This window comes from Lepidochelys kempii, chromosome 7 (assembly GCF_965140265.1).
Source record: "Lepidochelys kempii isolate rLepKem1 chromosome 7, rLepKem1.hap2, whole genome shotgun sequence".
NCBI classification, from domain to species: domain Eukaryota; kingdom Metazoa; phylum Chordata; order Testudines; family Cheloniidae; genus Lepidochelys; species Lepidochelys kempii.
Window position 1 is genome coordinate 94,494,871 of NC_133262.1, and position 21,799 is coordinate 94,516,669.

At 42.0% G+C, this 21,799-nt stretch overlaps 2 protein-coding genes across 5 annotated transcripts in view; one reads left to right on the forward strand and one right to left on the reverse strand.

The window, feature by feature from the left end:
- IDE (insulin degrading enzyme) overlaps positions 1-21,799 on the forward strand; it is a 183,250-nt gene that overhangs the window by 43,462 nt on the left and 117,989 nt on the right. The window lies entirely within an intron of this gene.
- Positions 1-21,799, reverse strand: part of KIF11 (kinesin family member 11) — a 30,408-nt gene that overhangs the window by 3,057 nt on the left and 5,552 nt on the right. For 3 of the 4 annotated variants that reach the window (XM_073353889.1, XM_073353888.1, XM_073353887.1), the window contains 19 exons: positions 17,923-18,055; positions 17,693-17,790; positions 17,534-17,612; positions 16,943-17,128; positions 16,735-16,859; positions 15,369-15,459; positions 13,673-13,915; positions 13,428-13,523; positions 12,621-12,709; positions 11,182-11,269; positions 9,387-9,575; positions 7,556-7,763; positions 5,917-6,089; positions 5,319-5,441; positions 4,351-4,509; positions 3,727-3,866; positions 1,850-2,129; positions 476-698; positions 81-232 (listed from right to left, as the gene is read on the reverse strand). In XM_073353889.1, coding sequence (XP_073209990.1) covers positions 81-232; positions 476-698; positions 1,850-2,129; positions 3,727-3,866; positions 4,351-4,509; positions 5,319-5,441; positions 5,917-6,089; positions 7,556-7,763; positions 9,387-9,575; positions 11,182-11,269; positions 12,621-12,709; positions 13,428-13,523; positions 13,673-13,915; positions 15,369-15,459; positions 16,735-16,859; positions 16,943-17,128; positions 17,534-17,612; positions 17,693-17,790; positions 17,923-18,055 — 2,875 coding nt within the window. Of the gene's footprint in view, positions 1-80; positions 233-475; positions 699-1,849; positions 2,130-3,726; positions 3,867-4,350; positions 4,510-5,318; positions 5,442-5,916; positions 6,090-7,555; positions 7,764-9,386; positions 9,576-11,181; positions 11,270-12,620; positions 12,710-13,427; positions 13,524-13,672; positions 13,916-15,368; positions 15,460-16,734; positions 16,860-16,942; positions 17,129-17,533; positions 17,613-17,692; positions 17,791-17,922; positions 18,056-21,799 lie in introns of those variants that run through there. The other variant, XM_073353890.1, reaches the window with a different exon arrangement.

Below are 21,799 nucleotides of genomic sequence, written 5' to 3' on the forward strand. Positions count from 1 at the left end.
TGCACTAACTGTTCAATCCCATATCTTCTGAATGAGTGGTTACAAAATGGAGCCTTATATTTATACCATCTCACGTTTACCTGATCCACATGCTCTACCACCTTTGCTGCACTATTTAATGTAGCCATGAGTTCTGGTTGCTGTCGTCTCAATTGCTCAAGCAGCAGGTCACGAGGTTCTGTTCTCACAAGAGTCACTGGATACAAGTAGTCTTTTCTCTGTGGAGTTGTCCCTTTAATGAAGTTGATGTAAAAATGAATGGAATTATTAAACACTTCCATCTTCCACTTCAGTTACATCTCAGATTTCATATTAAATGAAATATAAGAAGCATTCTTTGAAGACACTCTTGTCCATATTAAAAAAATCCAAGACTATCAATCACTTCATGTTCCCATTAGTTTTAGCTTATGAATTCTGTACTCAAGTAGCTTGCTGTGAGATCATTCCCCTTCCCATCCCCCACTGTGAATACCTGTTGGGATATCCACTTTAAGTTCCTCCTGCAGGAAGGCATTAACCTGAGTCAATCCATACTGTGCTTCCTCATGGAGTATCAGTTTCTGCTCCAGGAACATCTCCTTATCATTTTGAATCTGGTCAAGGAGGCTATTCAGTGACCTCTCTTCAGCAGTTTTCTGTCTGTTAATCTGGTCTGTGACTTCAGCAACCGATGCATTACAGCTTTCATTTGCATTCTGAAAGACAGAATACCAAATTAACAATAAAATTAAGGCTAAGGTTTCTTGCCTAACTGGTGGAGCAAAATCAGTTACATTTCAGGTTGTGTCACTAAACTTAAATGCGACCTCAAATTGAAGAGTTTGGCCATGCTAATTTATATTCATTTTGAGAGCAGTATTTAGAATAGTCCATTGCTTGGAACGTACATGCTATCCTTTGGGAACAGATGCCAATAGCTAGTCATAGGAACACAGACATTGCCATGCTGGATCAGACCACTGGTTTTTCAGATTCAGGATCAAGTCTTGAAAAGTAAATAGTACTAAATGCTTCAAAGAAAGATGCAAATAATTGCATATTGGACAATTGTAGGATAAAACACCTGCAAAGGGCTAGGAAGAAAGTTTACATTTTAGAAAGCATTTTTAGCCCTTAAGGTTGTAAAGAAAGTCTTCCAGACATGAAGACACCTGGTATGCATAGACAGTGTTTTCTTCCTGAGTCTTCAGACAGCCTGAAACATTTAGCTGTGAATTTACTCATTGGGGTGTTAATTCTGAAGTCTAGTGACACTTTAAAAGTCAGTATTAAACTAGCTCACTATTTATTTTACCAGAGGCATGGGAAAGGATTGGGAGTGAAATCCATGGATGGGAGAGTTGTTACAGGGAAGGAAAAAACAGATGGGGAAAAGAAGAATGGGGAAGGAAGAAAAATAAAGGACCAGAAATAGCAGTAACCCTGAAGGGGAACATTTTCCCCACTGACTGATGCCAAATCTAACAACGATAATTAAAAGGTTAGCTACCACTTGAAAGCCATATTCTATACTTGATCACTATGCAAACCCTCCCACTGGCAGGTCCAGGGTTTGGGGAGAAGCATCTCTCCCTGTCACTGCCCTGAGCACTGCTTAGTAAGCAGCTGCATGACTGCGCAGCTTAGAGGGAACTTAGGTGGTTAATATCACGTATCAAAAGATTGGGTACATGATGTTACAGGAAACGAGAGGCAAGCCAACCTCTATCCTGATCAGGAGGCCTGTAGTGTAACAATAGTACTGTAGAATGATATACAGATGACTTTGGATTTGTATCTACACATATTCTACTTTCTGGTCCTCTCCACTGAGAACTTTTCATTACACTATGAAGTTATCAGTTACCCTCTGCAAACATTGAAGTTGTTCCAGCTCACTGCTGAAGGAGGATATCTGTTGATCAGTAAGGCAGTCAATCTTAGTGTTTGCAGATTCAACCCATTCATCTGTCTCCTGACACACTGTGGTGAGAGTTCTGCGAAGTTGTTCACAGCATTCAGTGGACTCCTTCAGCAACTTTTTGTCTTCCCTGTTTAGCTTCCTGATCTCTCGTGAGAACTTATCCAAAGATGCAATGTATTTGTTGTGGTGGGAAGTTGTACAACTGACTAGGTCTGTAGTTTGCCTGCATGAACAACAGATTCATAATATAGATCAGAGGATTTGGAAATGCAGATTTAAAAACATTATGCATTTAATATGATTTGACGACAGCAGCAGTGACAGTCTAATTTCAAAGTAAACCAGATCCAATCTTATTATAATAAGATGACACTGGAATGCTTTCTATTTAACCTATTTATGCAGTAAAGTTTTCCCTAACCACAATCTAGTGCAGTGGTCACCAACCGGTCAGTCCTAGAGGATCTCCCAGTCAATTGTGATCTCTGGTGGTGCAGTGGGGCTGCCGCTAAGGCAGGCTCCCTGCCTGCCCTGGCCCCACGCCACTCCTGAAGTGGCCAGTGCAGCCCTATGGTCTCCCTCCATCCGCTGCTGCTGCCTGCAAGCACCGCCCCCGCAGCTCTCATTGGCCAGGAACGGGGAGTTGTGGCCAAAGGGAGCTGCGGGGTGGTGCTTGCAGAGAGGGGCAGTGCGCAGAACTACGTGCCCCCGCCCCCTCCCAGGAGCCACAGGGGCTCGTTGGCCCCTTCTGGGAGCAGCGTGGGGCCGGGGTAGGCAGGGAGCCTGCCTTAGTGGCAACCACATTGTGCTGCCGACCGGTAGCTGCTGGAGGTAAGAGCAGCCTGGCGGGAGGCTGCACCCCATATCCCCTCCTGCATGCCAAGCCCCAGCCCTGAGCCCCCTCCCAGAGCCAGCATTCCATACCTCCTTGTGCACCCCAAGCCCCAGCCCTGAACCCCCCTGCACCCAAACACTCTGCCCCAGCACTGAGCCCCCTCCCAGAGCTTGCACCCCTCACCCCCTCCTGCACCCCAACCCCCTGCCCCAGGCTCAGCCCAGAGCCCTCTCCCGCACTGCGCACCCCTCAGCCCCAGCCCAGAGCCCGCACCCAACCTGTGAAAGTGAGTGAGGGTGTAGGAGAGTGAGCGATGGGGCAGGGGGGAATGGAGTGAGTGGGACGGGCCCTTGGGGAAGGGGCGAGGTAGATCCTGGACGTGAAAAGGTTGGAGACCACTGATCTAGTATTACTGCGGGATTTAATAAGTTATTACATTCATTTTGGCCAAGATTTTCCAAAGTGACTAAGGACTGTGGGTGTCCACTTGACAAGTCTTATAAGGACCTCAGTTTTCAGAAGGTACCAAGCACTCTCCCTAGGAAAATCAGATCTTTTCCAAGGGTCTCAAGTTGGGCCCCTATAAGTCACTAGCCACTAGTTCATTCGGTGAGCTCATTTTTCAAGTGATAGATTAATTTACTACTCATATAAACTAATTTGCCTGCAGAACTGAGTGTAAGCATGCAGCAGTAATCAGGGAGCCATGCCCAGACATATCTGATGACCACTCACAAATGTATAGTTCCTGAAAAAAATGGAACCTCTTGATTGCAAGATGCATAAAAGTCTCAACTTTGAGCAGAAGTTAGGTCCAAATATCCTCATATGTTGGGGAAATCTGAATCAGGATCTGAATTTTGTGGCAGGACCCACCTCTAACAGGTGGGACTTGTCCAAAAGAATTTACTGCACGGTAATCTACATTTGTGGTAATCTATGTAAGACAATGTTGTAAGTATATGAAAAACAATATATTTCTTACAGATGGACATTTTCCTGGGCAACAGCAATAGTGGTCTTCAAGTTTCCACCCTTTTTAGATACACCACTTAAATTCTGCTGAGTTTCCTGAACCAACAAATTCAGCTGGCTTTGAAAAGAAGCCATGAGTTGGGTTGTGCCCTATTAAGAAAAATGCAGAGTTATACACCAGACGGGGTGTTACCTGCCTCAAAGCCATTAGCACTTTCAACATTAATAAATTAAATGTAATAGACTCCTTATGGAAGGTATTATATAGCACACCAAAAAGTAGAATATATTTTAAAGCCATAACCACCAGTTGTGCTCAGGAAAGATGTAAGCAATGGATTCACTTAGATTTTGGAGTGTGTTGTGAGCAACAGTTTAGCAACAGCTATAGGTCACTCCAGGAGCAGACGTGATATTTCCACTTCCCCCCACAAAGCTAGAGAAAGCATCACAACTGAGGCTGATTAACAGAAATAGGACAAGCAAATTAAATGAATGGGAAACAATGGTCCTAGTACTGACTGATGAACCAGGTATGAAGATCTACTACGGATGAGTTTAAGTCAAGCCAGGTGAAAAACACTAGGTACAAAATGCTTAATTCCATCTTCTTGTTCAAAGAAAAGGGTGATACCTCTGTAAGTGCCAGCTTTGCCAGCTCTGCTTCTTCCTTTAAACTCTCACAGTCATTCTGAAGTTGAGCCAGAACACTGGCTATATCTTCCTGTAATTTATTCAGAGCGAGACAGTGTTTTGTAAAGAAGGTGTTTGTTTCCTCTTTATGTCCTTCCATCTTTAGAGGGAAATAAATTACATGAAGGTTAGATAAGGAAGCCATGAATTATGGTAGTTAAAGTGGAAGTTTTCATAAACCCAGTGCCATGACCATACACTGGTTATACCTATACAGAATCTCTATACCCTGAAGAGCTTGCAGTTTAAAGGCACTACTGAATAAAGTATGGTGGACAACCGTATGACAGTTGTTGCAGGTAGGCTTTGCAGAAGTTTGAAATTAAAGAAGGGAGGTTGGTATATTAGGCAAGAGGCTGTTCTAAACATAAGGAATGGTGTGAAACAGAGCACAGTAGAATGAGGACAAAAGAGGAGATGCTTGGGCAGGACAACAGCAAAATGCACTAGAATTCTTCAAAAGTTAGAACATAAGCTACACACTGAGGAAGATAGCAAGCCAGTATAGATGCTCTAGACAGGGGAGATGCGGTCAGAACAAATGAAGAAGAGCATTTTGGATAAACTGCAGGCAAAATAAATGAGAGGGGGAGGTTTAAGCAGTGGTCCTTTCTTTTATCTAAAACCTTGAGGAGCCAAACTTTGACATTTGGACAATTGAGATTGTACTGATGAGGGGAATACATGAGCACACAAATGAAGAGGTCACTAATGGAAAAGAAGATCTGGAAGTCAGAGAGGTAACAGATGAACCCATGGGGCGGAGTATGCAGATGGGCAAGGCCAGATCAAAGATGGAGACTGAGATGAGAACCCTGGAGGAGTTATTGAGAAAGTGGTCAGTAAGCTAAGTGAACTAGAAGAGCACAGCAAGAAGTCTGTGTGAAAGTAAAATATCCATGCATTTACCTTTTCTGCCACAGCTGAGTACGTCTTGATGTTATTCTGAAACTGGCTGTTTACTCCCAATACAAATTCTACCATAGGTACCAGACTACTTAACGCTCTTTCCATTCCAGATTTATGCTCTTCCTAGAAAGGATGGTGGGGAAAAAAAAATTAAATACCAGACAGCTCCTCAGTTCAAGTCTGCAAGAGATTATTCAGACTCATTTGAATATATTCAGGGCCCTGTGTGTTCTGCAATTGCAAAATTTGCTCCAGAATCTCCCTTGCTGTAGAATTGTGCTCCAGAATCTCAACGATCATTAGAAAAAAAAAGTTTCCAGACCTTCTGTTTGGGAAGATAGCCTTGAACATGTGAACAGAATATAAGCCAATACCAACCTACTTCTAAAAAGCCTGCAACAATGACCCAGGTGTGACTGCCCCCCATCATCTTACTTCAAGCTTTATAGATTCAGTAACCATGCACCTGAGGGCTCAGACAGCTACTGAATTGAAAGTTATTTTTATTAAATTGACTAGACCAAGTTTATGGAGGCCCTTTAAGAGTAGGAAAGATCCATATCCCCAAAGTAACGCAAGAGCATCTAGATTAACTAACCATCAATCTCTTCAACTCAGCTTTATTTTTTACTGATTGAGTCTCCTGTTCTAGTATTTTTTCAGAAACCCAAGAAGTTTCAGCAGACAGCATTTCCACAACAGAGGCAAAAGATGAAGATACAGCTGATGCAATAACATTAGTGGTTGAAGAGCTGGCAGACAGAAGGTCACCTACAAAGGTAAACAGAACATTACAAACTTTGTAAAGTTTCCCCAAGAGTCCTACACCATCAGAGGATAAGGGTTCATGTTAGGATACGCTAATAATGTGGTACTAGGACGACCCATCACTCTCACAGATCTTGGGAGACAGGCCAGTCCTTGCTTACAGACAGCCCCCCAACCTGAAGCAAATACTCACCAGCAACCACACACCACACAACAAAACCAAAAAGAATAGGAGTACTTGTGGTACCTTAGAGACTAACAAATTTATTTGAGCATGCTCAGGGGTCGAATAATAAATTTGTTAGTCTCTAAGGTTCCACAAGTACTCTTTCTTTTTGTGGACACAGACTAACATGGCTGCTACTCTGAAACAACAAAAACACTAACCCAGGAACCTATCCTTGCAACAAAGCTCGTTGCCAACTGTGTCCACATATCTATTCAAGGGACACCATCATAGGGCCTAATCACATCAGCCACAATATCAGAGGCTCGTTCACCTGCACATTTACCAATGTGATCATGTGCCATCATGTGCCAGCAATGTCCCTCTGCCATGTACATTGGCCAAATCGGACAGTCTCTACGTAAAAGAATAAATGGACACAAATCAGACGTCAAGAATTATAACATTAAAAAACCAGTTGCAGAACACTTCATCTCTCTGGTCACTTGATTACAGACCTAAAAGTGGCAATTCTTCAAGAAAAAAACTTCAAAAACAGACTCCGACGAGAGACTGCTGAATTGGAATTAATTTGCAAACTGGACACCATTACATTCAGCTTGAATAAAGACTGGGAGTGGATGTGTCATTACACAAAGTAAAACTATTTCCCCATGTTTATTCCCCCCGCCACTGTTCCTCACACGTTCTTGTCAACTGCTGGAAATGGCCCACCTTGATCATCACTACAAAAGGTTTTTTTTTTCTCTCTCCTGCTGGTAAGAGCTCACCCTACCTGATCACTCTCATTACAGTGTGTATGGTAACACCCATTGTTTCATGTTCTCTGTGTATATACAATCTCCCCACCCTATTTTCCACTGCATGCATCCGATGAAGTGAGCTGTAGCTCACGAAAGCTTATGCTCAAATAAATTGGTTAGTCTCTAAGGTGCCACAAGTACTCCTTTTCTTTTTGCGAATACAGACTAACATGGCTGCTACTCTGAAACCTAGGATAAGAACAGTTTGCCCTGGCCAAAAACAGTACCTCTCATCAGTCACAAGTGTTGCCCACAACACAGCAAACTGAAGTGGACGTTTGGGCATAACCTTTACTATACGGGTATGACTGCTCAACTTGGACTACCATTGGTGTGACAAAATTCAGCTCTAGTATTTTAGGTAAAGCCTGGTCCTTATGTCATGCCATATCAATTTTAGGAAAATCTTTGGTATTTCTGCTGCACAGAGTTCATGTTAGCAGTCAGAAGATAGACTGATATAAATTTGTTACACTTACCAACTAAATTAGTGTAAGATTCTATCATTTGTTGCTGTTTCAAACTGTTCTCATTAACAGAATCTTGTATTTTGCTAAACAGAGCATTCATGTGTCCTGCAAATCTCTCCTGGACTTCTGCATTGTGTTGATCAACTACTTTTTTACGATCTAGTTTTGCATGGAGACCAGACACATCTTTTGTTGTTTCTTCAACCGTACTAAGCAACTAAAAAAAAAAGTTACAATGTCAATCTTCAGATGAACCACCTTCAGCTTCAAAACATAACCGAAGGGTGTACTATAGTCTTTGTTTAACTTAGATGACGAAAACTTAAACATATTGTTTAAAGTAGGAGTTGCATCCCTAGAGAAGGGAAGCCAAGAGTTTACATTAACATGCTTAGTATATCACTACAGTTAATTTCTTAATCCTTGTATAAATTATGATCAGGTGCTCAGGCATTCAGAAAATTGCACACAAGATATTGTTTACTCTTACCAACTTCGAGAAGAGACACACCAAGGCGTTAACATCCCAGCAACCAATGTCCCCAAAATAGGACAATAGGAAGTGAAGGAGCATGGTGGCATCCCCTCTCTGAAGTGTAAATACATGGATGACTAGGACTCTGACATTTAGGTGGTTTCCCACTACTTTTGCAGTGAATAATATAGAATTTGACAATGTATTTTGCCTGCCAATTACTCCTGAGGGCATTCTGCGCCAAAAACGTAAAAATTCTGCACCAAAAAACCCCCAAAATTCTGCGCACAATATTTTAAAATTCTGCAAATTTTATTTGTCAGATAAATGTGGAGGCTCCACCACGGCATCGGGGAGCACAGGCCACTGGCTGCACAGAGGTGGGAGATCACTGTGCAGCTTCCCCCTCCCGGACATGAACTCAGCGGTGAGGCTGCACCCAACCCTGACACAGAGCAAGGACCAGACCTGCCCCAGAAACACCCCAGGGCCCTGCCTCTCTGTGCCAGGTGCAGCAAGTGTGGGCAGGCAGGCTCAGCAAGGCAGGATCCAAGTGTAGAGGAGCATAGTGTGGGGGGATCCAGGTGTGGGTTGAGAGGGCTCTGTGTGTGGCAATCTGGATGCGAGCAACTCAATTGGGGATCTGGATGCACAGGGACTTGGGGGGTTCTGGGTGTAATGGTAATGAGACTCAGCAGGGGGGTCCAAGTGAAGGTGGTTGGGGATCAGGGTGGGGTCTAGATGCTGTGGGAGTGGGGCTCGGTGGGGATACAGGTGCAGCTGGTTGAGGCTCGGTGGGGGGGGATCCAAATGCGGGTGGCTCATCAGGGTGGTCCAGGTGCAGGGGGAGTGGGGCTCATCGGGACGGGGTGGGGGTGAGGCTCAGCAGGAGGGTCTGAGTATGTGGGCGTCTGGATGCATGGCGGTTGGGCTGATGGGGGAGCAGCTCCCTGTACAGGGATCCCTCCCTCTGAAGCGGAGGTGCGATGGGTGCAGGAAGTTGCCATGTAGAATAAGCATTTGCTGGTTCACTGCATCTGGGGTGATGCAGACTGGACGACACCGGAGCTCAGAGCTTTTAGGGCAGGATGACTTTGAGGAAGGCAGCATGCTGGTTAGTGAATAGTCAACCATCAAACGGTCACAAACAAACTTGTCATCTCAAGTGATGTCCCCTCCCCATCACTGTGGAGTGGGTCAGTTCATAAGTCTGTTCCAGTTTTCAGTTTTAAGATCAGCTTGCAAGATACTGTACCAGTACAGTTTTCACAAGTCATTCCCTTAAAAATTAGGCACATTATCGATAGAATTGCTTAGAGAGTATGGGAAGTTACACTTGCAATTAGTTATCAGAAATGCAATAACCTTGCTAGCTGTGCCATGAAGCTTTTCTTCAGTGTTCTCCAAAGCTGAAGCCACATATTCTTCCTCCTCAAGATGAACCTTGGTTTCTTGCAAGTTTTTCTGAGTGTCTTCCAGTTCTCTTGCCGTGATCTGCAGATCCGTTTTGCATTGTTCAAGTTCATTTTTATTAGCCATGAACAGCTCAGTGACCTAAAGTGCAATTGAAATAATGCAGTTAATGAGGAGATACTGCTTTTCAGAAATCTGAAGAGCAATTTAGTCATACTTCCAAATCATATATTCATTAGGAAGAATATCTTCTCCCCCAACAATGTGACTTATGCCAAATTATCAGATGACTGGTCAATTACAAATGCAGCCTCAGTTCTAAGCAGTATGTTTGATATTTGAGACCTTGTACACTAAACTTGAATATGTCTCAAAACAAGTACCAATGACTTTTCTCCAGAACAAGAAAACATGATTAATCACAAGGAAAAGTTCTGCAGAATAATTACATCCACTTAGGGTTCTCCCATTAAAATCAGCCTAACCAAATACCTGGAGGAAAAAGATTCAATTAATATTACTTAATTTAGCTAAAGGCAAGACTTGTAAAATCAACATTTGATAGCTTTGTAGTTCCAAATCTTGGAAAATAATGTTTCTTATTCTCAGATTTAGCCTATTGTACATGTGCAATGAAAAGTCACCTTTTCTCACACAAATGCTGAAAAGTAAATGCTAATCCATCCAGAAAAGAACATTTTAAGAGTCCAATTTTTTGTTGAAAGTCCATCAGAGCAATTTTAAGCTAAGGCAAGCTTAAGAACCAAGTGTAATATTGCATTATGCTGTTATAAGTTACCAAAGTGAAAAGCCACTCTTATTAAGGAGTTAGGCATTGGGTTTCCCTTTCAAACAATTATTTTTGATTAGGAGGTTTGAAGTTTAGCTTCAGCTTCACAAACTGACTAAGCACACTCTGACTAAGCTCCCTAAAGAACCATTGGTATACAAACAGCCTTTGTTTAGAGCTGGTCACAAAATGCCAGTTTGCTGGAACCAAAGTGTATTGCAAAATTGAGACTGGTTAGACGAACTTTTGTTGAATCTCAGACAGTGCTCCATCAGAACCCTGTTGGCCAGGCAGGTTTTCTTTAGGAAACTTGTCTGGTTCCCTTCCAACTCACCTGGGCTTCAAGGGACCACAGCTATAGGGCAACCCCACCTTGCCAGGGCTTCCAGAATCTAGGATCCCAGCTACACACCAGGGAGCCATAAGAAATCTGACTTGACTGGGGTTCTCAGAACTTCCAGGCTACAAAACATTCAGTCAGGAGCCTGGAGGTCCTGGGATAGGCTGCCAGGATATGTGCTCCAGAGCAGCCCTGGGAGCTCCTTGGCAGTGGCAAAACTGACAAGAATGTCAATTTCATTCAGCAGCTACTAGGCTATTCTGTTTCAGAAACACCATGCATTTGCTTTTGAAATAATTTTCCCTCCGGTTTGTCAAAATTATAGAAAAAAACTGGTTTAGGTCCAAATTGGAAACCAGGTTTTGAAATCTCAATTTCTTGCAAACAAGAAATCCTGAGCTTCAGACAACTCTACCTTTGTTCTTTTCTGATTGAACATATTCAATTATGCAAGAACTACAATCATCATCAGAAAAATTTAGATTTACAAGATGTAAACTCACAGTGATAGGTTTGGAGTTTCTAAAAATATCACAACATCAAGCTCCTCCCTTTGATCTAGTTGTCCCCCCGAACTTCTTGTTTGCAGACGAGTATTGTTAAAAGACTTCACTTACTCTTTTCACTTCTTCCTCCATGGCACTAATTTTATCAATATACTCTGCAATTTGTTCCTCTTGAACTGTCACTTTTCCATTAAGAGCTCTAAAACAATAAGTGTAACATGATTGATTTAATAGTTACCTAATGCTTCTCATGCTGCATGGTTATTTTAATGGTACTTTTATCCTAGTTTCCATATAAACTTTAGAATCATACCACTGGAAGGGACCTCGAGAGGGCATCTAGTCCAGTCCCCTGCACTCATGGCAGGGCTAAGTATTAAGACCATCCATGACAGCTGTTTGTCTAATCTGCTTTTAAAAATCTCCAATGATAGAGATTACACAAATGTTCCTAGGGGATTTATTCTAGTGCTTAACCACTCTGATAGTTAGGAAGTTTTTCCTAACGTCCCACCTAAACTGCCCTTGCTGCAGTTTAAGCCCATTGCTTCTTGTCCTCTCCTTAGATGTTAAGGAAAATAATTTTTCGCCCTCTTCCTCAACTTTTATGTACTTGAAAACTGTTATGTCCCCTCTCAGTCTTCTCTTCTCCAGACTAAATAAAACCAATTTTTTCAATCTTTCCTGATAGGTCGTATTTTCTAGACCTTTAATAATTTTTGTTGTTCTTCTCTGGACTTTCTCCAGTTTGTCCACATCTTTCCTCAAATGTGGCACCCAGAACTGGACACAATGCTCCAGCTGAGGCCTAATCAGTGTGGAGTAGAGTGGAAGAATTACTTCTCATGTCTTGCTTACAACAGTCCTGCTAATACATCCATAATAAGTATTATTCATTCAAATGCAACAAAGATTGATGCCAGTTTGATTTAGACAGTATAATGTACATGAAGAACCTTGTGTTTCTTCCTTCAGATGCATTATTTATTGACCAATGCACTCACAGGTATTCTGAGGCAGATAAGAGTTTAGAGCAGAAGTCCCCAAACTGTGAGGCATGCCCCCAGTAGGTGGGCGCAGAGAAACGTTTGAGGGTCTGGGCCAGCCTCTATGGGGGGTGAGGAGGAAGCACCACCCAGCCCCAGCCCTGGCTCCTGGCCCCACCACCCATCTCCACACCTGCCCCCAGCCACAGCTCCGCACCTGCCCCCAGCCACAGCTCCATTCCTGAAGCCGAGGCTGGGAGCAGAGCCACATCCGGCCATGGGCCCGGCTGCTAGCCTCCACTGTGGCCCAGCTGCGGCTCTGCTCTGCTCCTGGCCCCAGCCTTGGCTGCGCTCCCAACCCCACCCCCACCCTCGGGGCACAGACAGGGGTAAGCGGGGGTGGGGTTGCAACCCTGAAAAGTTTGGGAGACTACTGGTTTAGAGAGACTGACTTTGTACTAGCTGCAGTTCTTACAGGTACAAATGCTCCTATAAATTATGTTACATTTGAGGATGTGGTTGCTATGCTTGACACACCAGGTTTTGCAATAGTCAAGGACTCACTCATAGTTTTCAGCAGAAATGTAGATTCCATTTTTCTCTCGTGCAACAGCAAGATCTCGTTTCAGGCGTTCAATCTCCTCTGTATATTCCTGTAACAAAAATGATCTGTAAAAGACCGAAGATTCCAGTTTGATAAATTACATCTCTACTTTGATTTTGAGGTAGCAGGTGACTGTAACGCTGTAAGATGTTACACATGCCCTTAAGAAAAATTTTATAAGAAAGGTAAAATAATGTTTTAAGCGTTAGTACTTTTAGTTTCACATCTTGAAAGCAGTTACAGCATTGCAGAACTTCTCATTAAATACATTTGATTAGGTGTAAAGCGACAGTGCTCAACAGTAAAATTTAACTAGGCAGTGTCTAACATCTTAAAATAATCACCTATAAAGTTCCCTTACTAAGGGTCAGTTTTATCTGACATGCTGTTGTTTGTCAAACCTTACTGGCTTATCTACCATATGAGACACTGGGATGCTTGTGTCTGAGTTGAGGCACCTATTGTGTTAATATTTTGCCAGATTTTAGTTGCTACCACCTGATAGTTCAGCTGTCTAAGCCTCCTTGTGAACAGGTATCCACATCAAAAGCTGTAACCAGTACTCTGATTGGCAATTTCAGCAAAAGGGCCAAAAACTGAATCAGTAGGGAGATTCAATCCTTGAGACTGAACACCCCACTCATCATTAAAGAGGTGCCTACAGGACAGGATGAAATGGTAACCATGCGAATTCTCAGCAATTTGGCTGACCTGACAGAAATAAATTTAAATAGCCTTCAATTTGTGAAAGCATACTGGACAGTTACCTTAATGAGAGCTCTTTTTGTCAGCTTCTGGTTTACTTCAGGCTTATTCAGGATATTCTTTGCTCTATGTGCATATTCTAGAGTGCTCAAAGTTTCCTGTATAAAAGTACAAAGACAGACACATGACCTCTAGATGAAGGTTCAAGATTTTAGTACTTCATCTGAACTTTTGTATAATTTACAGACTGCTGGAATAAGTGTCCCACTAATGACAATGTAGGATGGATCAGCTTGCAAGTCTTTACCTCAAGATTTACAGATGCAGGAGAAACTGTGGCAATTATAGATGTTTTCGTACGTCCTCCAAGAGAATCTTGCAGGATTCTAGTGAGTTTAGATTCCCTGTATGGAATATGCGGAGCTCTTTCTACAAGAGCAGTAATAACTCTCCCCAGAGTAAGCAGAGACTGATTGATATTTCCAGCTTCACGAGCTCTTTTGTCAACTGCTCCAGAACGACCAATGTTTTCACTTCCTGCAAGATCAACCTGAAAGGAGAAAAAAAATGAAAACTGTAACTTACTGCCATGAGAGTGCAAAAGGCAGACAACTCCTATCTTATAAAGCTGAAGATAAAGAATGATTCCCAAAATATTAATATGCCACCATGCACACAAACCTAGCTTTCCTAAGACTTAGGAGTGTTTATTGTATATTCTGCTCAATGGCTTCATAAAAACATAACAGCTGCCATACTGGGTCAGACCAATGGTCCATCTTTCTCCACCAGTGGCCTGTACCAGGCCTTTAGGGTGGCAATTATGAATAGGGAATTTATGGAGTGATCCACCCCATTTCCCACTCCTGACTTCTGATAATCACAGATTTAGGATCACCCCAAGTATGGGTTTGTGTCCCGACCATCTTAGCTAATAGCCCTTGTTGGACCCATCCTCCAAAAAAGAACTGGATCATTCATGAACCCAGTTACACTTTTGGCAACCACAACATCCCACAGCAGTGAGTTTCACAGGTTAACTGTACATTGTATTAAAAACAAAAAACAAACAAACAAACCCCCCCAAAACAAAACAAAAACTTCCTCTTGTTTGTATTGTAAATTTGTATTATAAATTTTGCCTATAAATTTAATCACGTAACCTGTTTTTTTAATTCTATGAAATACACCTCAATCTGTTGCTTGGTTACAGGCCCATGCAATCCAATCTGGTAAACCTGGTTCCCCTAGGCTACAGACAGCAGAGCTGTCCTATAGTGCTTCCATTTGAATAGAAGACCATCCAGATTAATGACTCCAGATTGCTCTATTGTTAGTCCTCTGCTGGGTGCAAGTATTTCTCCTGACACGTCCTGGAATACCAGTCCAAGATGAAGGCACAGATATTTACAGTCAAAATAGCATTCACAAAACAAACTGAATTTGGTATTGCTACATACAGACATATACTAATCAGTCACACCCACCAATTATTTATGCAGGACACAAAAATGCATGGTCTAACTGCATAGGGCCAGATTTTTAAGAAGGTACAGACACACCTAGTAGGATGTTCAAAAGCATTTAAGGCTATGTCTAGACTGCATACCTTGCAGTGGAACAGCTGTGTTACTACAGCAGTGCTGCTATAAGGTACGCAGTGTAGCTTCTCTTTGCAGGCAGGAGAGAGCTATCCTGCCAGCAAAATAAAACCACCCTCAACAAGGGGCAGTAGACCATTTCCCACTGAAAGCACTATCCACATTGGCGCTTTTTGTCATTAAAACTTTTGTCGGTCAGGGGTTGTTTCGCGCCTCTCCTCACCTCTGACCGACAAAAGTATTAACAACAAAAGTGCAGCGTAGACATAGCCTAAGCGCCTCTCCTGTGAATTAATGTCAGCTGTTCAGTTGAGACAATGAGGCAAAACTTTTTCTTCTTCTAGTTTGTTATTCTAGGATTGTCACCTTCATAGAACTCTGGAGTTTAATGCAGATACTTACCAAGTTTAGTTTCCCAATTTTAACAAGCTCTTCTCCATCTATTGTAGTTTCTTTCATGTGTATGGTGACTGAAAACACAGAGTGTGAACGACTGCAAAATAAGTCAGTCAGTTTAAAACAGACATCCCAATAAAACCAACTGTTCTTTTTGCAAGACAATCACTGATAAAGTGCTACTGTCGTCAGTGGACTTGTACCAGGGATAAGTTTGGCCCACTGATTTTTTTTTTAAAATAGATGGGCACTTTTCTAATACATCATCTTATTTTACTAAGCACGCTTCTAAATAGGCACTTTACAAATAAGATCCTCTGAAAAGCACTCATATACTAAAACATAGAAGGGGCAGTGTCAGAAAATTCAGCCCAATGTTTAGGTTTCAGGAAAAAAATTTATGAAGACATTAGAGCAATAAACTCTACAAATATTTTTACACACTCAACTTATGGAAACTTTAAAAAAAGAAAATGAACTTGCCCTGTTGTGTTTGTAACCAATGCACTAGGTACACACAGGTACAGTACAGGAGAATCTGAAAAGTATTTTTATTGTCCAAGCTATGTAAATACAAGCAAGCAGTATTCAGGAATAAAAATTTAAAATTCAGTTTTTATCTAAGACATTAGTAGAGCTTAGGACTTATTTTTAGCTTGACAAAAAGAAAAGGAGTACTTGTGGCACCTTAGAGACTAACAAATTTATTTGAGCAGAAACTTTCATGAGTTACAGCTCACTTTAGCTTGACAGTATCCCATTTACAAGTCTCACCACCAGTGTGACATTGGTAAGGGATATGCAATAAACACTGGATGCACCACAAATATGCAGATGCTTCTGACTGAGAACATGTAGATTTCATAATGCATAGAAACACACAAGCAGAACAAAAGTTCTACTCCTACAAACCAATTGGAACTATGGGAAATTTAGATATAAAGTAATGATCCTGATGCCCTTCGATTTAGAGCAGATTGATATTCTTACAAAGTAGCAGCAGCCAAACAAGATCAGAATATCTTGCATCTCTGGACATCATGAGTGAGTGAGGAGGCCTCGTCTAGAAACAGCCCCTCAAAAAGAGCTGCTTCTAGGCATATGACCCCGCAGGCATTTTGTCTGCCTGTGTCTACCAAAAGCAGAATGCTTCCAGGTGTGCCTGTGTTGTGCTGTACTCTCCAAATTTTGCAGGATGATAGAGGCGTGACTTACAAAGCCACAGTAGAGCCCTAATCTTGAGAGCCTAAACTAATATGGGGACCACAAGCTCAAGCAGGGTTCAGTGTAATTTCAAAATCTTTGACTGTTTTGGTCACACCAGGTTTGTTACATCAAAAATATTAAATCTTATAAGAGGAAAGTTTTGTACCTAGAGTATGCATTCATGTAAGTAGCTGCAGTTGTTCTTTTCGCTGCTCCTCTTTCCAAAATCTGATACACTTCATCCTTGTTGTGCACAGTTATTTCTTCCAATCCTTTGATAATCACACCCCTCTGTCAAGACGGGATTTTATGTTACACATCTTTATTTAGTCATTCCAAGAGCCCCACTTAAGTTTTAGAATTCAGATTTGTACCTTGTTACGGGGATCATCAAACATTTGCAGTCTCTCCCCTACATCAGGGGACGGATTCAAAAGATCAAAAAGCTCCTCGTTGTAGATTTCCAACAGGGAGACTTTCACAGAAAATTCCGTACCATTGTCTGAAAGTTTTTCAAATATTTGATGCAGTGTACGGGGGATTATACCAGCAAGTGGATCCTATAATTAAAGCACAGATGAGTTTATTAAATACCAGTGCCAAGAAAAGACCAAAGGGACGGTGGGAATAAAGAGGAGAATTAAGTTTAGGGAAATCAACATAACTTGTTTTAAAGATTAGAGTCTGACACAAATAGACCATTTTTCATAGGATAATTTTCAGAGCTTGCAGATAGGTTTGAAACAAAATCAGGTTTATCGAAGAGAATATTTATAATTTAAAAAAAAGATGGTTAATGGTAAACTCTTAATGTTAGAGTAGGTGAGTGTGAAATGAGAGCTTTAGAGTACTTGCAAAAGACCAATTCCAACCAAATTTTCATTAGCTACAGCTAAGTCTTCTACAATATACTTGCATTGAATTACAATTCAGCTAACGAGGTTTTAATAGGAGGTCAGATTTACCTCTTCCCATGTATATTCTTCATTAGGTGATCTCTCCCCTTCCATTGTGAAGGTTTTTCCTGTACCAGTTTGGCCATAACTGTGTGGCAGAATTTGAAGATTAAAAGTATATACTTGAAACTGAAGTTACATGTTAAGAAAGTAGTTTGGGGCACTTACGCAAACACGGTACAGTTGTATCCCATAATAACTTCATCCAAAATAGGACAGACAACATTCCGGTACACCTCAATTTGTTTTGCTTGAGCTCCGAAGACCTGTTGAGGCAAAGTCAGTAGATCACATTTAGCTACACTCTGATGTGTTTCACCAGCTGAGGTTAGCACATATTTCAATTCCATGACTGATTATTTAGAAATCTAGAAATCAGTGACTCAAAGAACAGTTACCATATCAAACGTGTAAGTCTTCCTTGCTGTTTTATCAGTTACTCCTCCAGTACGGACGCTAACTTCCTTTCTTGCATGGTCACAATCTACAACAGCATGGGAGTTTGCTTTGCGCTCCGACACATTAAAGGGCCTAAAAGACAAGATTTAAGAATACATTTCTCTCATCGGCAAGGATATGAATCAGGTTTGGCTAAGTGGTGCTTGTATTTTGGTTTAAAAATCCAAAAGCAGCATAGTGCTTATGCAGTATAAACCACAAAATGTATTTGCTTAATCTAGGGGAAGTTTCCTCCATTTATCTTCAAACCACTAAAGAGTGCATTTGATGGATATTTGGCATGTTTGCAGCTATTCTGCTGTTTGTGCATGCATTTTCAACAAGTTTATTGCCTCTAGAACACAGGAGACACACATACAACAACGAATGTGAACTAAAAAGTGCAGTTTTATTTAGACTTGTCAGTTTATCTAACAATATGCCAAATTATGTTTCACTAAGGGTTAAATATACTGCATAATTCTTATTGTAAACACCTTTATAAGAAAATCCTGAATGTAGCGTGATCCACCATGGATCCCTAGCAATACATCTAGTCAGTCATTGTGACTTCTCAACAGTGGCCATCATCCAGAGTTTGAAGAAAAAGCCCAACCTCCTACAAAGCACGTGCCCAAATGTATAGTGTTCTGACATGGAGCTGTGAGGGAAAGGATTTCTTCTTTAACAGGTTATACCCTAAAGTACGCATTTTTATTAACCTTGTGAACAGCCCTTCACCGAGAGCAAAGACCAGGAAATAATTAGGTTAGCTAAAAAGGCAATGGAAGAAGCTGTCCAACATGGTTATACAGTAGCTAAACTTCTACTAAAGTTGGTTTGATATGGGGGATGGATTAAGTTTCTCATTGGACTGATTGCTTGCATACAATTGAGAAAAGAGGGACTCAACTTCATCCCACGTTGATGGCCTTTGAGGCAAAGAATATCTTACCCAATTTAAGGCACCATGTAAATTTACAATGCTTATAGAATAGAGCAGTAGATATCACCAGAACCATTTTAATGCTGATACATTATTTCCATTATGAAGACCTACTCACAAGCACTTAACTCTGTGTGTGTGTGTATGTTGTTTTTAAAGCAAAAGAGCTTTCCAGATATTAAAGGGCAGGGTGGAGAGAAGAAGTTTAAGGGATTTTGGGGAAGTTTGATAGAAATAGGATTTGTCATTTAATGAGTTGCTGTCTTCAAAGGACAGAAGCTACTAGAGAGTCCTGGAATGGAGTTCAGTCCAAGGGACTAGTTTGTTACAGGGATGTCCAGAACTGTGGGAATACCCTGATACTATACTTATGGAGTCCAGGTAACGCATATTTGCAACTAAAATATATACTGATGTTTAGCGAGAAGAAGGCAGAACAGAATTTTTGTCTGTTTGTTGTGTGAGTGCTTGCTGTGTGCCTGCTTATTTGAAGTTTACAGTGTGGTCTCTTTTGGGGGCTGAGTGCTGAGCCAAGCAGCCTGCTAGCTAGACTGAGAGTTTACTAATGAGGTTCTAGCCTCCTATCCTTGGATCCCTAGTCCCTTGACAAGGGGGCATGGCTAATTCAGGGAGAACAGTAGTTTAAAAACCAGCTCCTAAGCAACCAGAGAAGCTAACGAACAGCAGCAGCAAACATGGTAGTTTTGAGTGGGAGCATGAGAGACAGCATGAGAGCCATGTACACCTAACAGACAGACTCTGACTTTAGGCCAATAATGCCCCCCAAAAACAATTAACAAAACCAAACCCCTGCAAGAGTAAAAATAATGCAGGCAGAAGTCCAGCAGCAGAGTGGGGGCTATCCAGTTTTTGCACTGAATGCAGCATGTAAGATTAGCTGTCTTGTGGGCAGGTGGCATATGTATTCCTTTGGAGCAAGAAACTCATGCCCCTCAGAGACAGAGTACGGGCTCTTGAGACCAGAATAGCTGAACTGGAGGAGCTAAGGGAGCTAGAGGTACATAGATGAGACTTTCAGGGACACAGTAGAGCAGTCCCACCCCTGGTGTGAAAGCCTTGGTGCTGTTGGAGAATGAACATCTCAGGGAAGTCAAACATCAAGCTGGAGCAAAGGGAAACAATCCCATAGTTGGGACCTTCCTTCCAGATGTCATGGTATCCTCTTGCAGTGACGAGAGGGAACCCCATTTATTAGGAAGAGACCGGCAATAGTAATGGAGGATTAAATTATTAGAAACATAAATAGCTGGGTTTGTGAAGACCAAAAAAAACACATGGTGAATTGCTAGTCAGGTGCAAAGGTTGGAAACCTCTCAAGACATCTAGATAGATGTATGTGCAATGCTGGGGAGGAGCCAGTGGTCATGGTACATGTAGGTACCAGAGACATAGCAAATGGTGGGAGAGAGGTCTGAGTGGCCAAATTTAAGATGCTAGTTAAAAGGTTGAGGTCCACGGCCTCCATGGGAACATTCTCTGAAATGCTTCCACTTCTGTATGCAGGGCCAGTTAAGACAGGCAGAACTGCAGGGTCTCAACACATGGGAGAGATAATGGTTTGGGAGGAGGGATATAGGTGATTAGGAACTAGAGAACTTTTTGGGAAAGGAGGAGCTCCATCTAAACCAAAATGTTGGCAGACTGTTGGCATGTAAAAATAAAGAGGTCAGAGGAATTTTTAAACTGAGGGATGGGGAAAGCAGAGAGGTGCAGAGGAACACAGTTCAGACTGAGACATCCCTTAGTGGAGGATTTATTAAAAGGGATACTCTATTTCCCAAGAGAAGAGGATAGAAGGTGATAAAGTGCCACTGGGAACTGAAAAAGAAACAGTCAAACGAAAGAGTCCCATTCAGTCACCACAAAGACAAAACTAAATACTGAGAATTTTTACAATCATTTGTACACAAATTCGAGAAATCTAAATGTTAAGATGGGCAACCTGGAGTGCCTGGTCTTAAATGAGAATATAGATATAATAGGCATCACAGAAACTTGGTGGAATAACAATAATCAATGGGACACAGTAATACCAGGGTACGAAAGACATAGAAATAACAGAGTAGGCTGTACTAAGAACATAAGAATACACAAGAACAGGGGTTGGCAACCATTGAGAAGTGGCGTGCTAAGTCTTTATTAATTTAAGGTTTCATGTGCCAGTAATAAATTTTACATTTACAAGCCCACCCTCCACCCCCAACAGAACCCCAGATTAGCAGTAGGCTGAGCGGTCCTGGCCGCCACCCCGCTCATCCCACTGTGGGCTGGATGGATGGAACCCCGAGCCGGTGGCCAGGACCCTGACTGGTAGCAGAATGCCACTAAAAATCAGCTTGTGTGCTGCAGGTTACTGACCCCTACATAAGAATGGCCATACTGGGTCAGACCAAAGGTTCACCCAGCCCAGTATCCTGTCTGCCAACAGTGGCCAATGCCAGGTGCATTGAGGAGAAGGAAGGAGGAAATCTGCAGGGGAAATGAATTCTGTGCACGTGCAGAATTCCCCCAGGAGTAGTTACTAGACTATTGACAACAGAGCAATTATTAGACAAGATCTGAGTTATATACTGACCTGGCTATGTGGCTGATCTCTTGAGATCAGAAGGACCCTTTGTTCGATTAAATTGGTTTTCAATAACCACTCATCATAAAGCCTAGTGTCTGCATGAGGAAATAAGTGCTGGAATGCCTAAGGAAACTGCATCTTTGACATCATGTGAATCAGTGTAGTGAGACGTGCAGAATGAACTTTGTCTCACATTACCTCCATATTGCTGCACATAACAAAATTCATGTGGGGGGGTGGGGCTGAGGGGTTCGCAGTGTGGGAGGGGGCTAAGGTCTGGGGAGAGGGTTGGGGTGCAGGC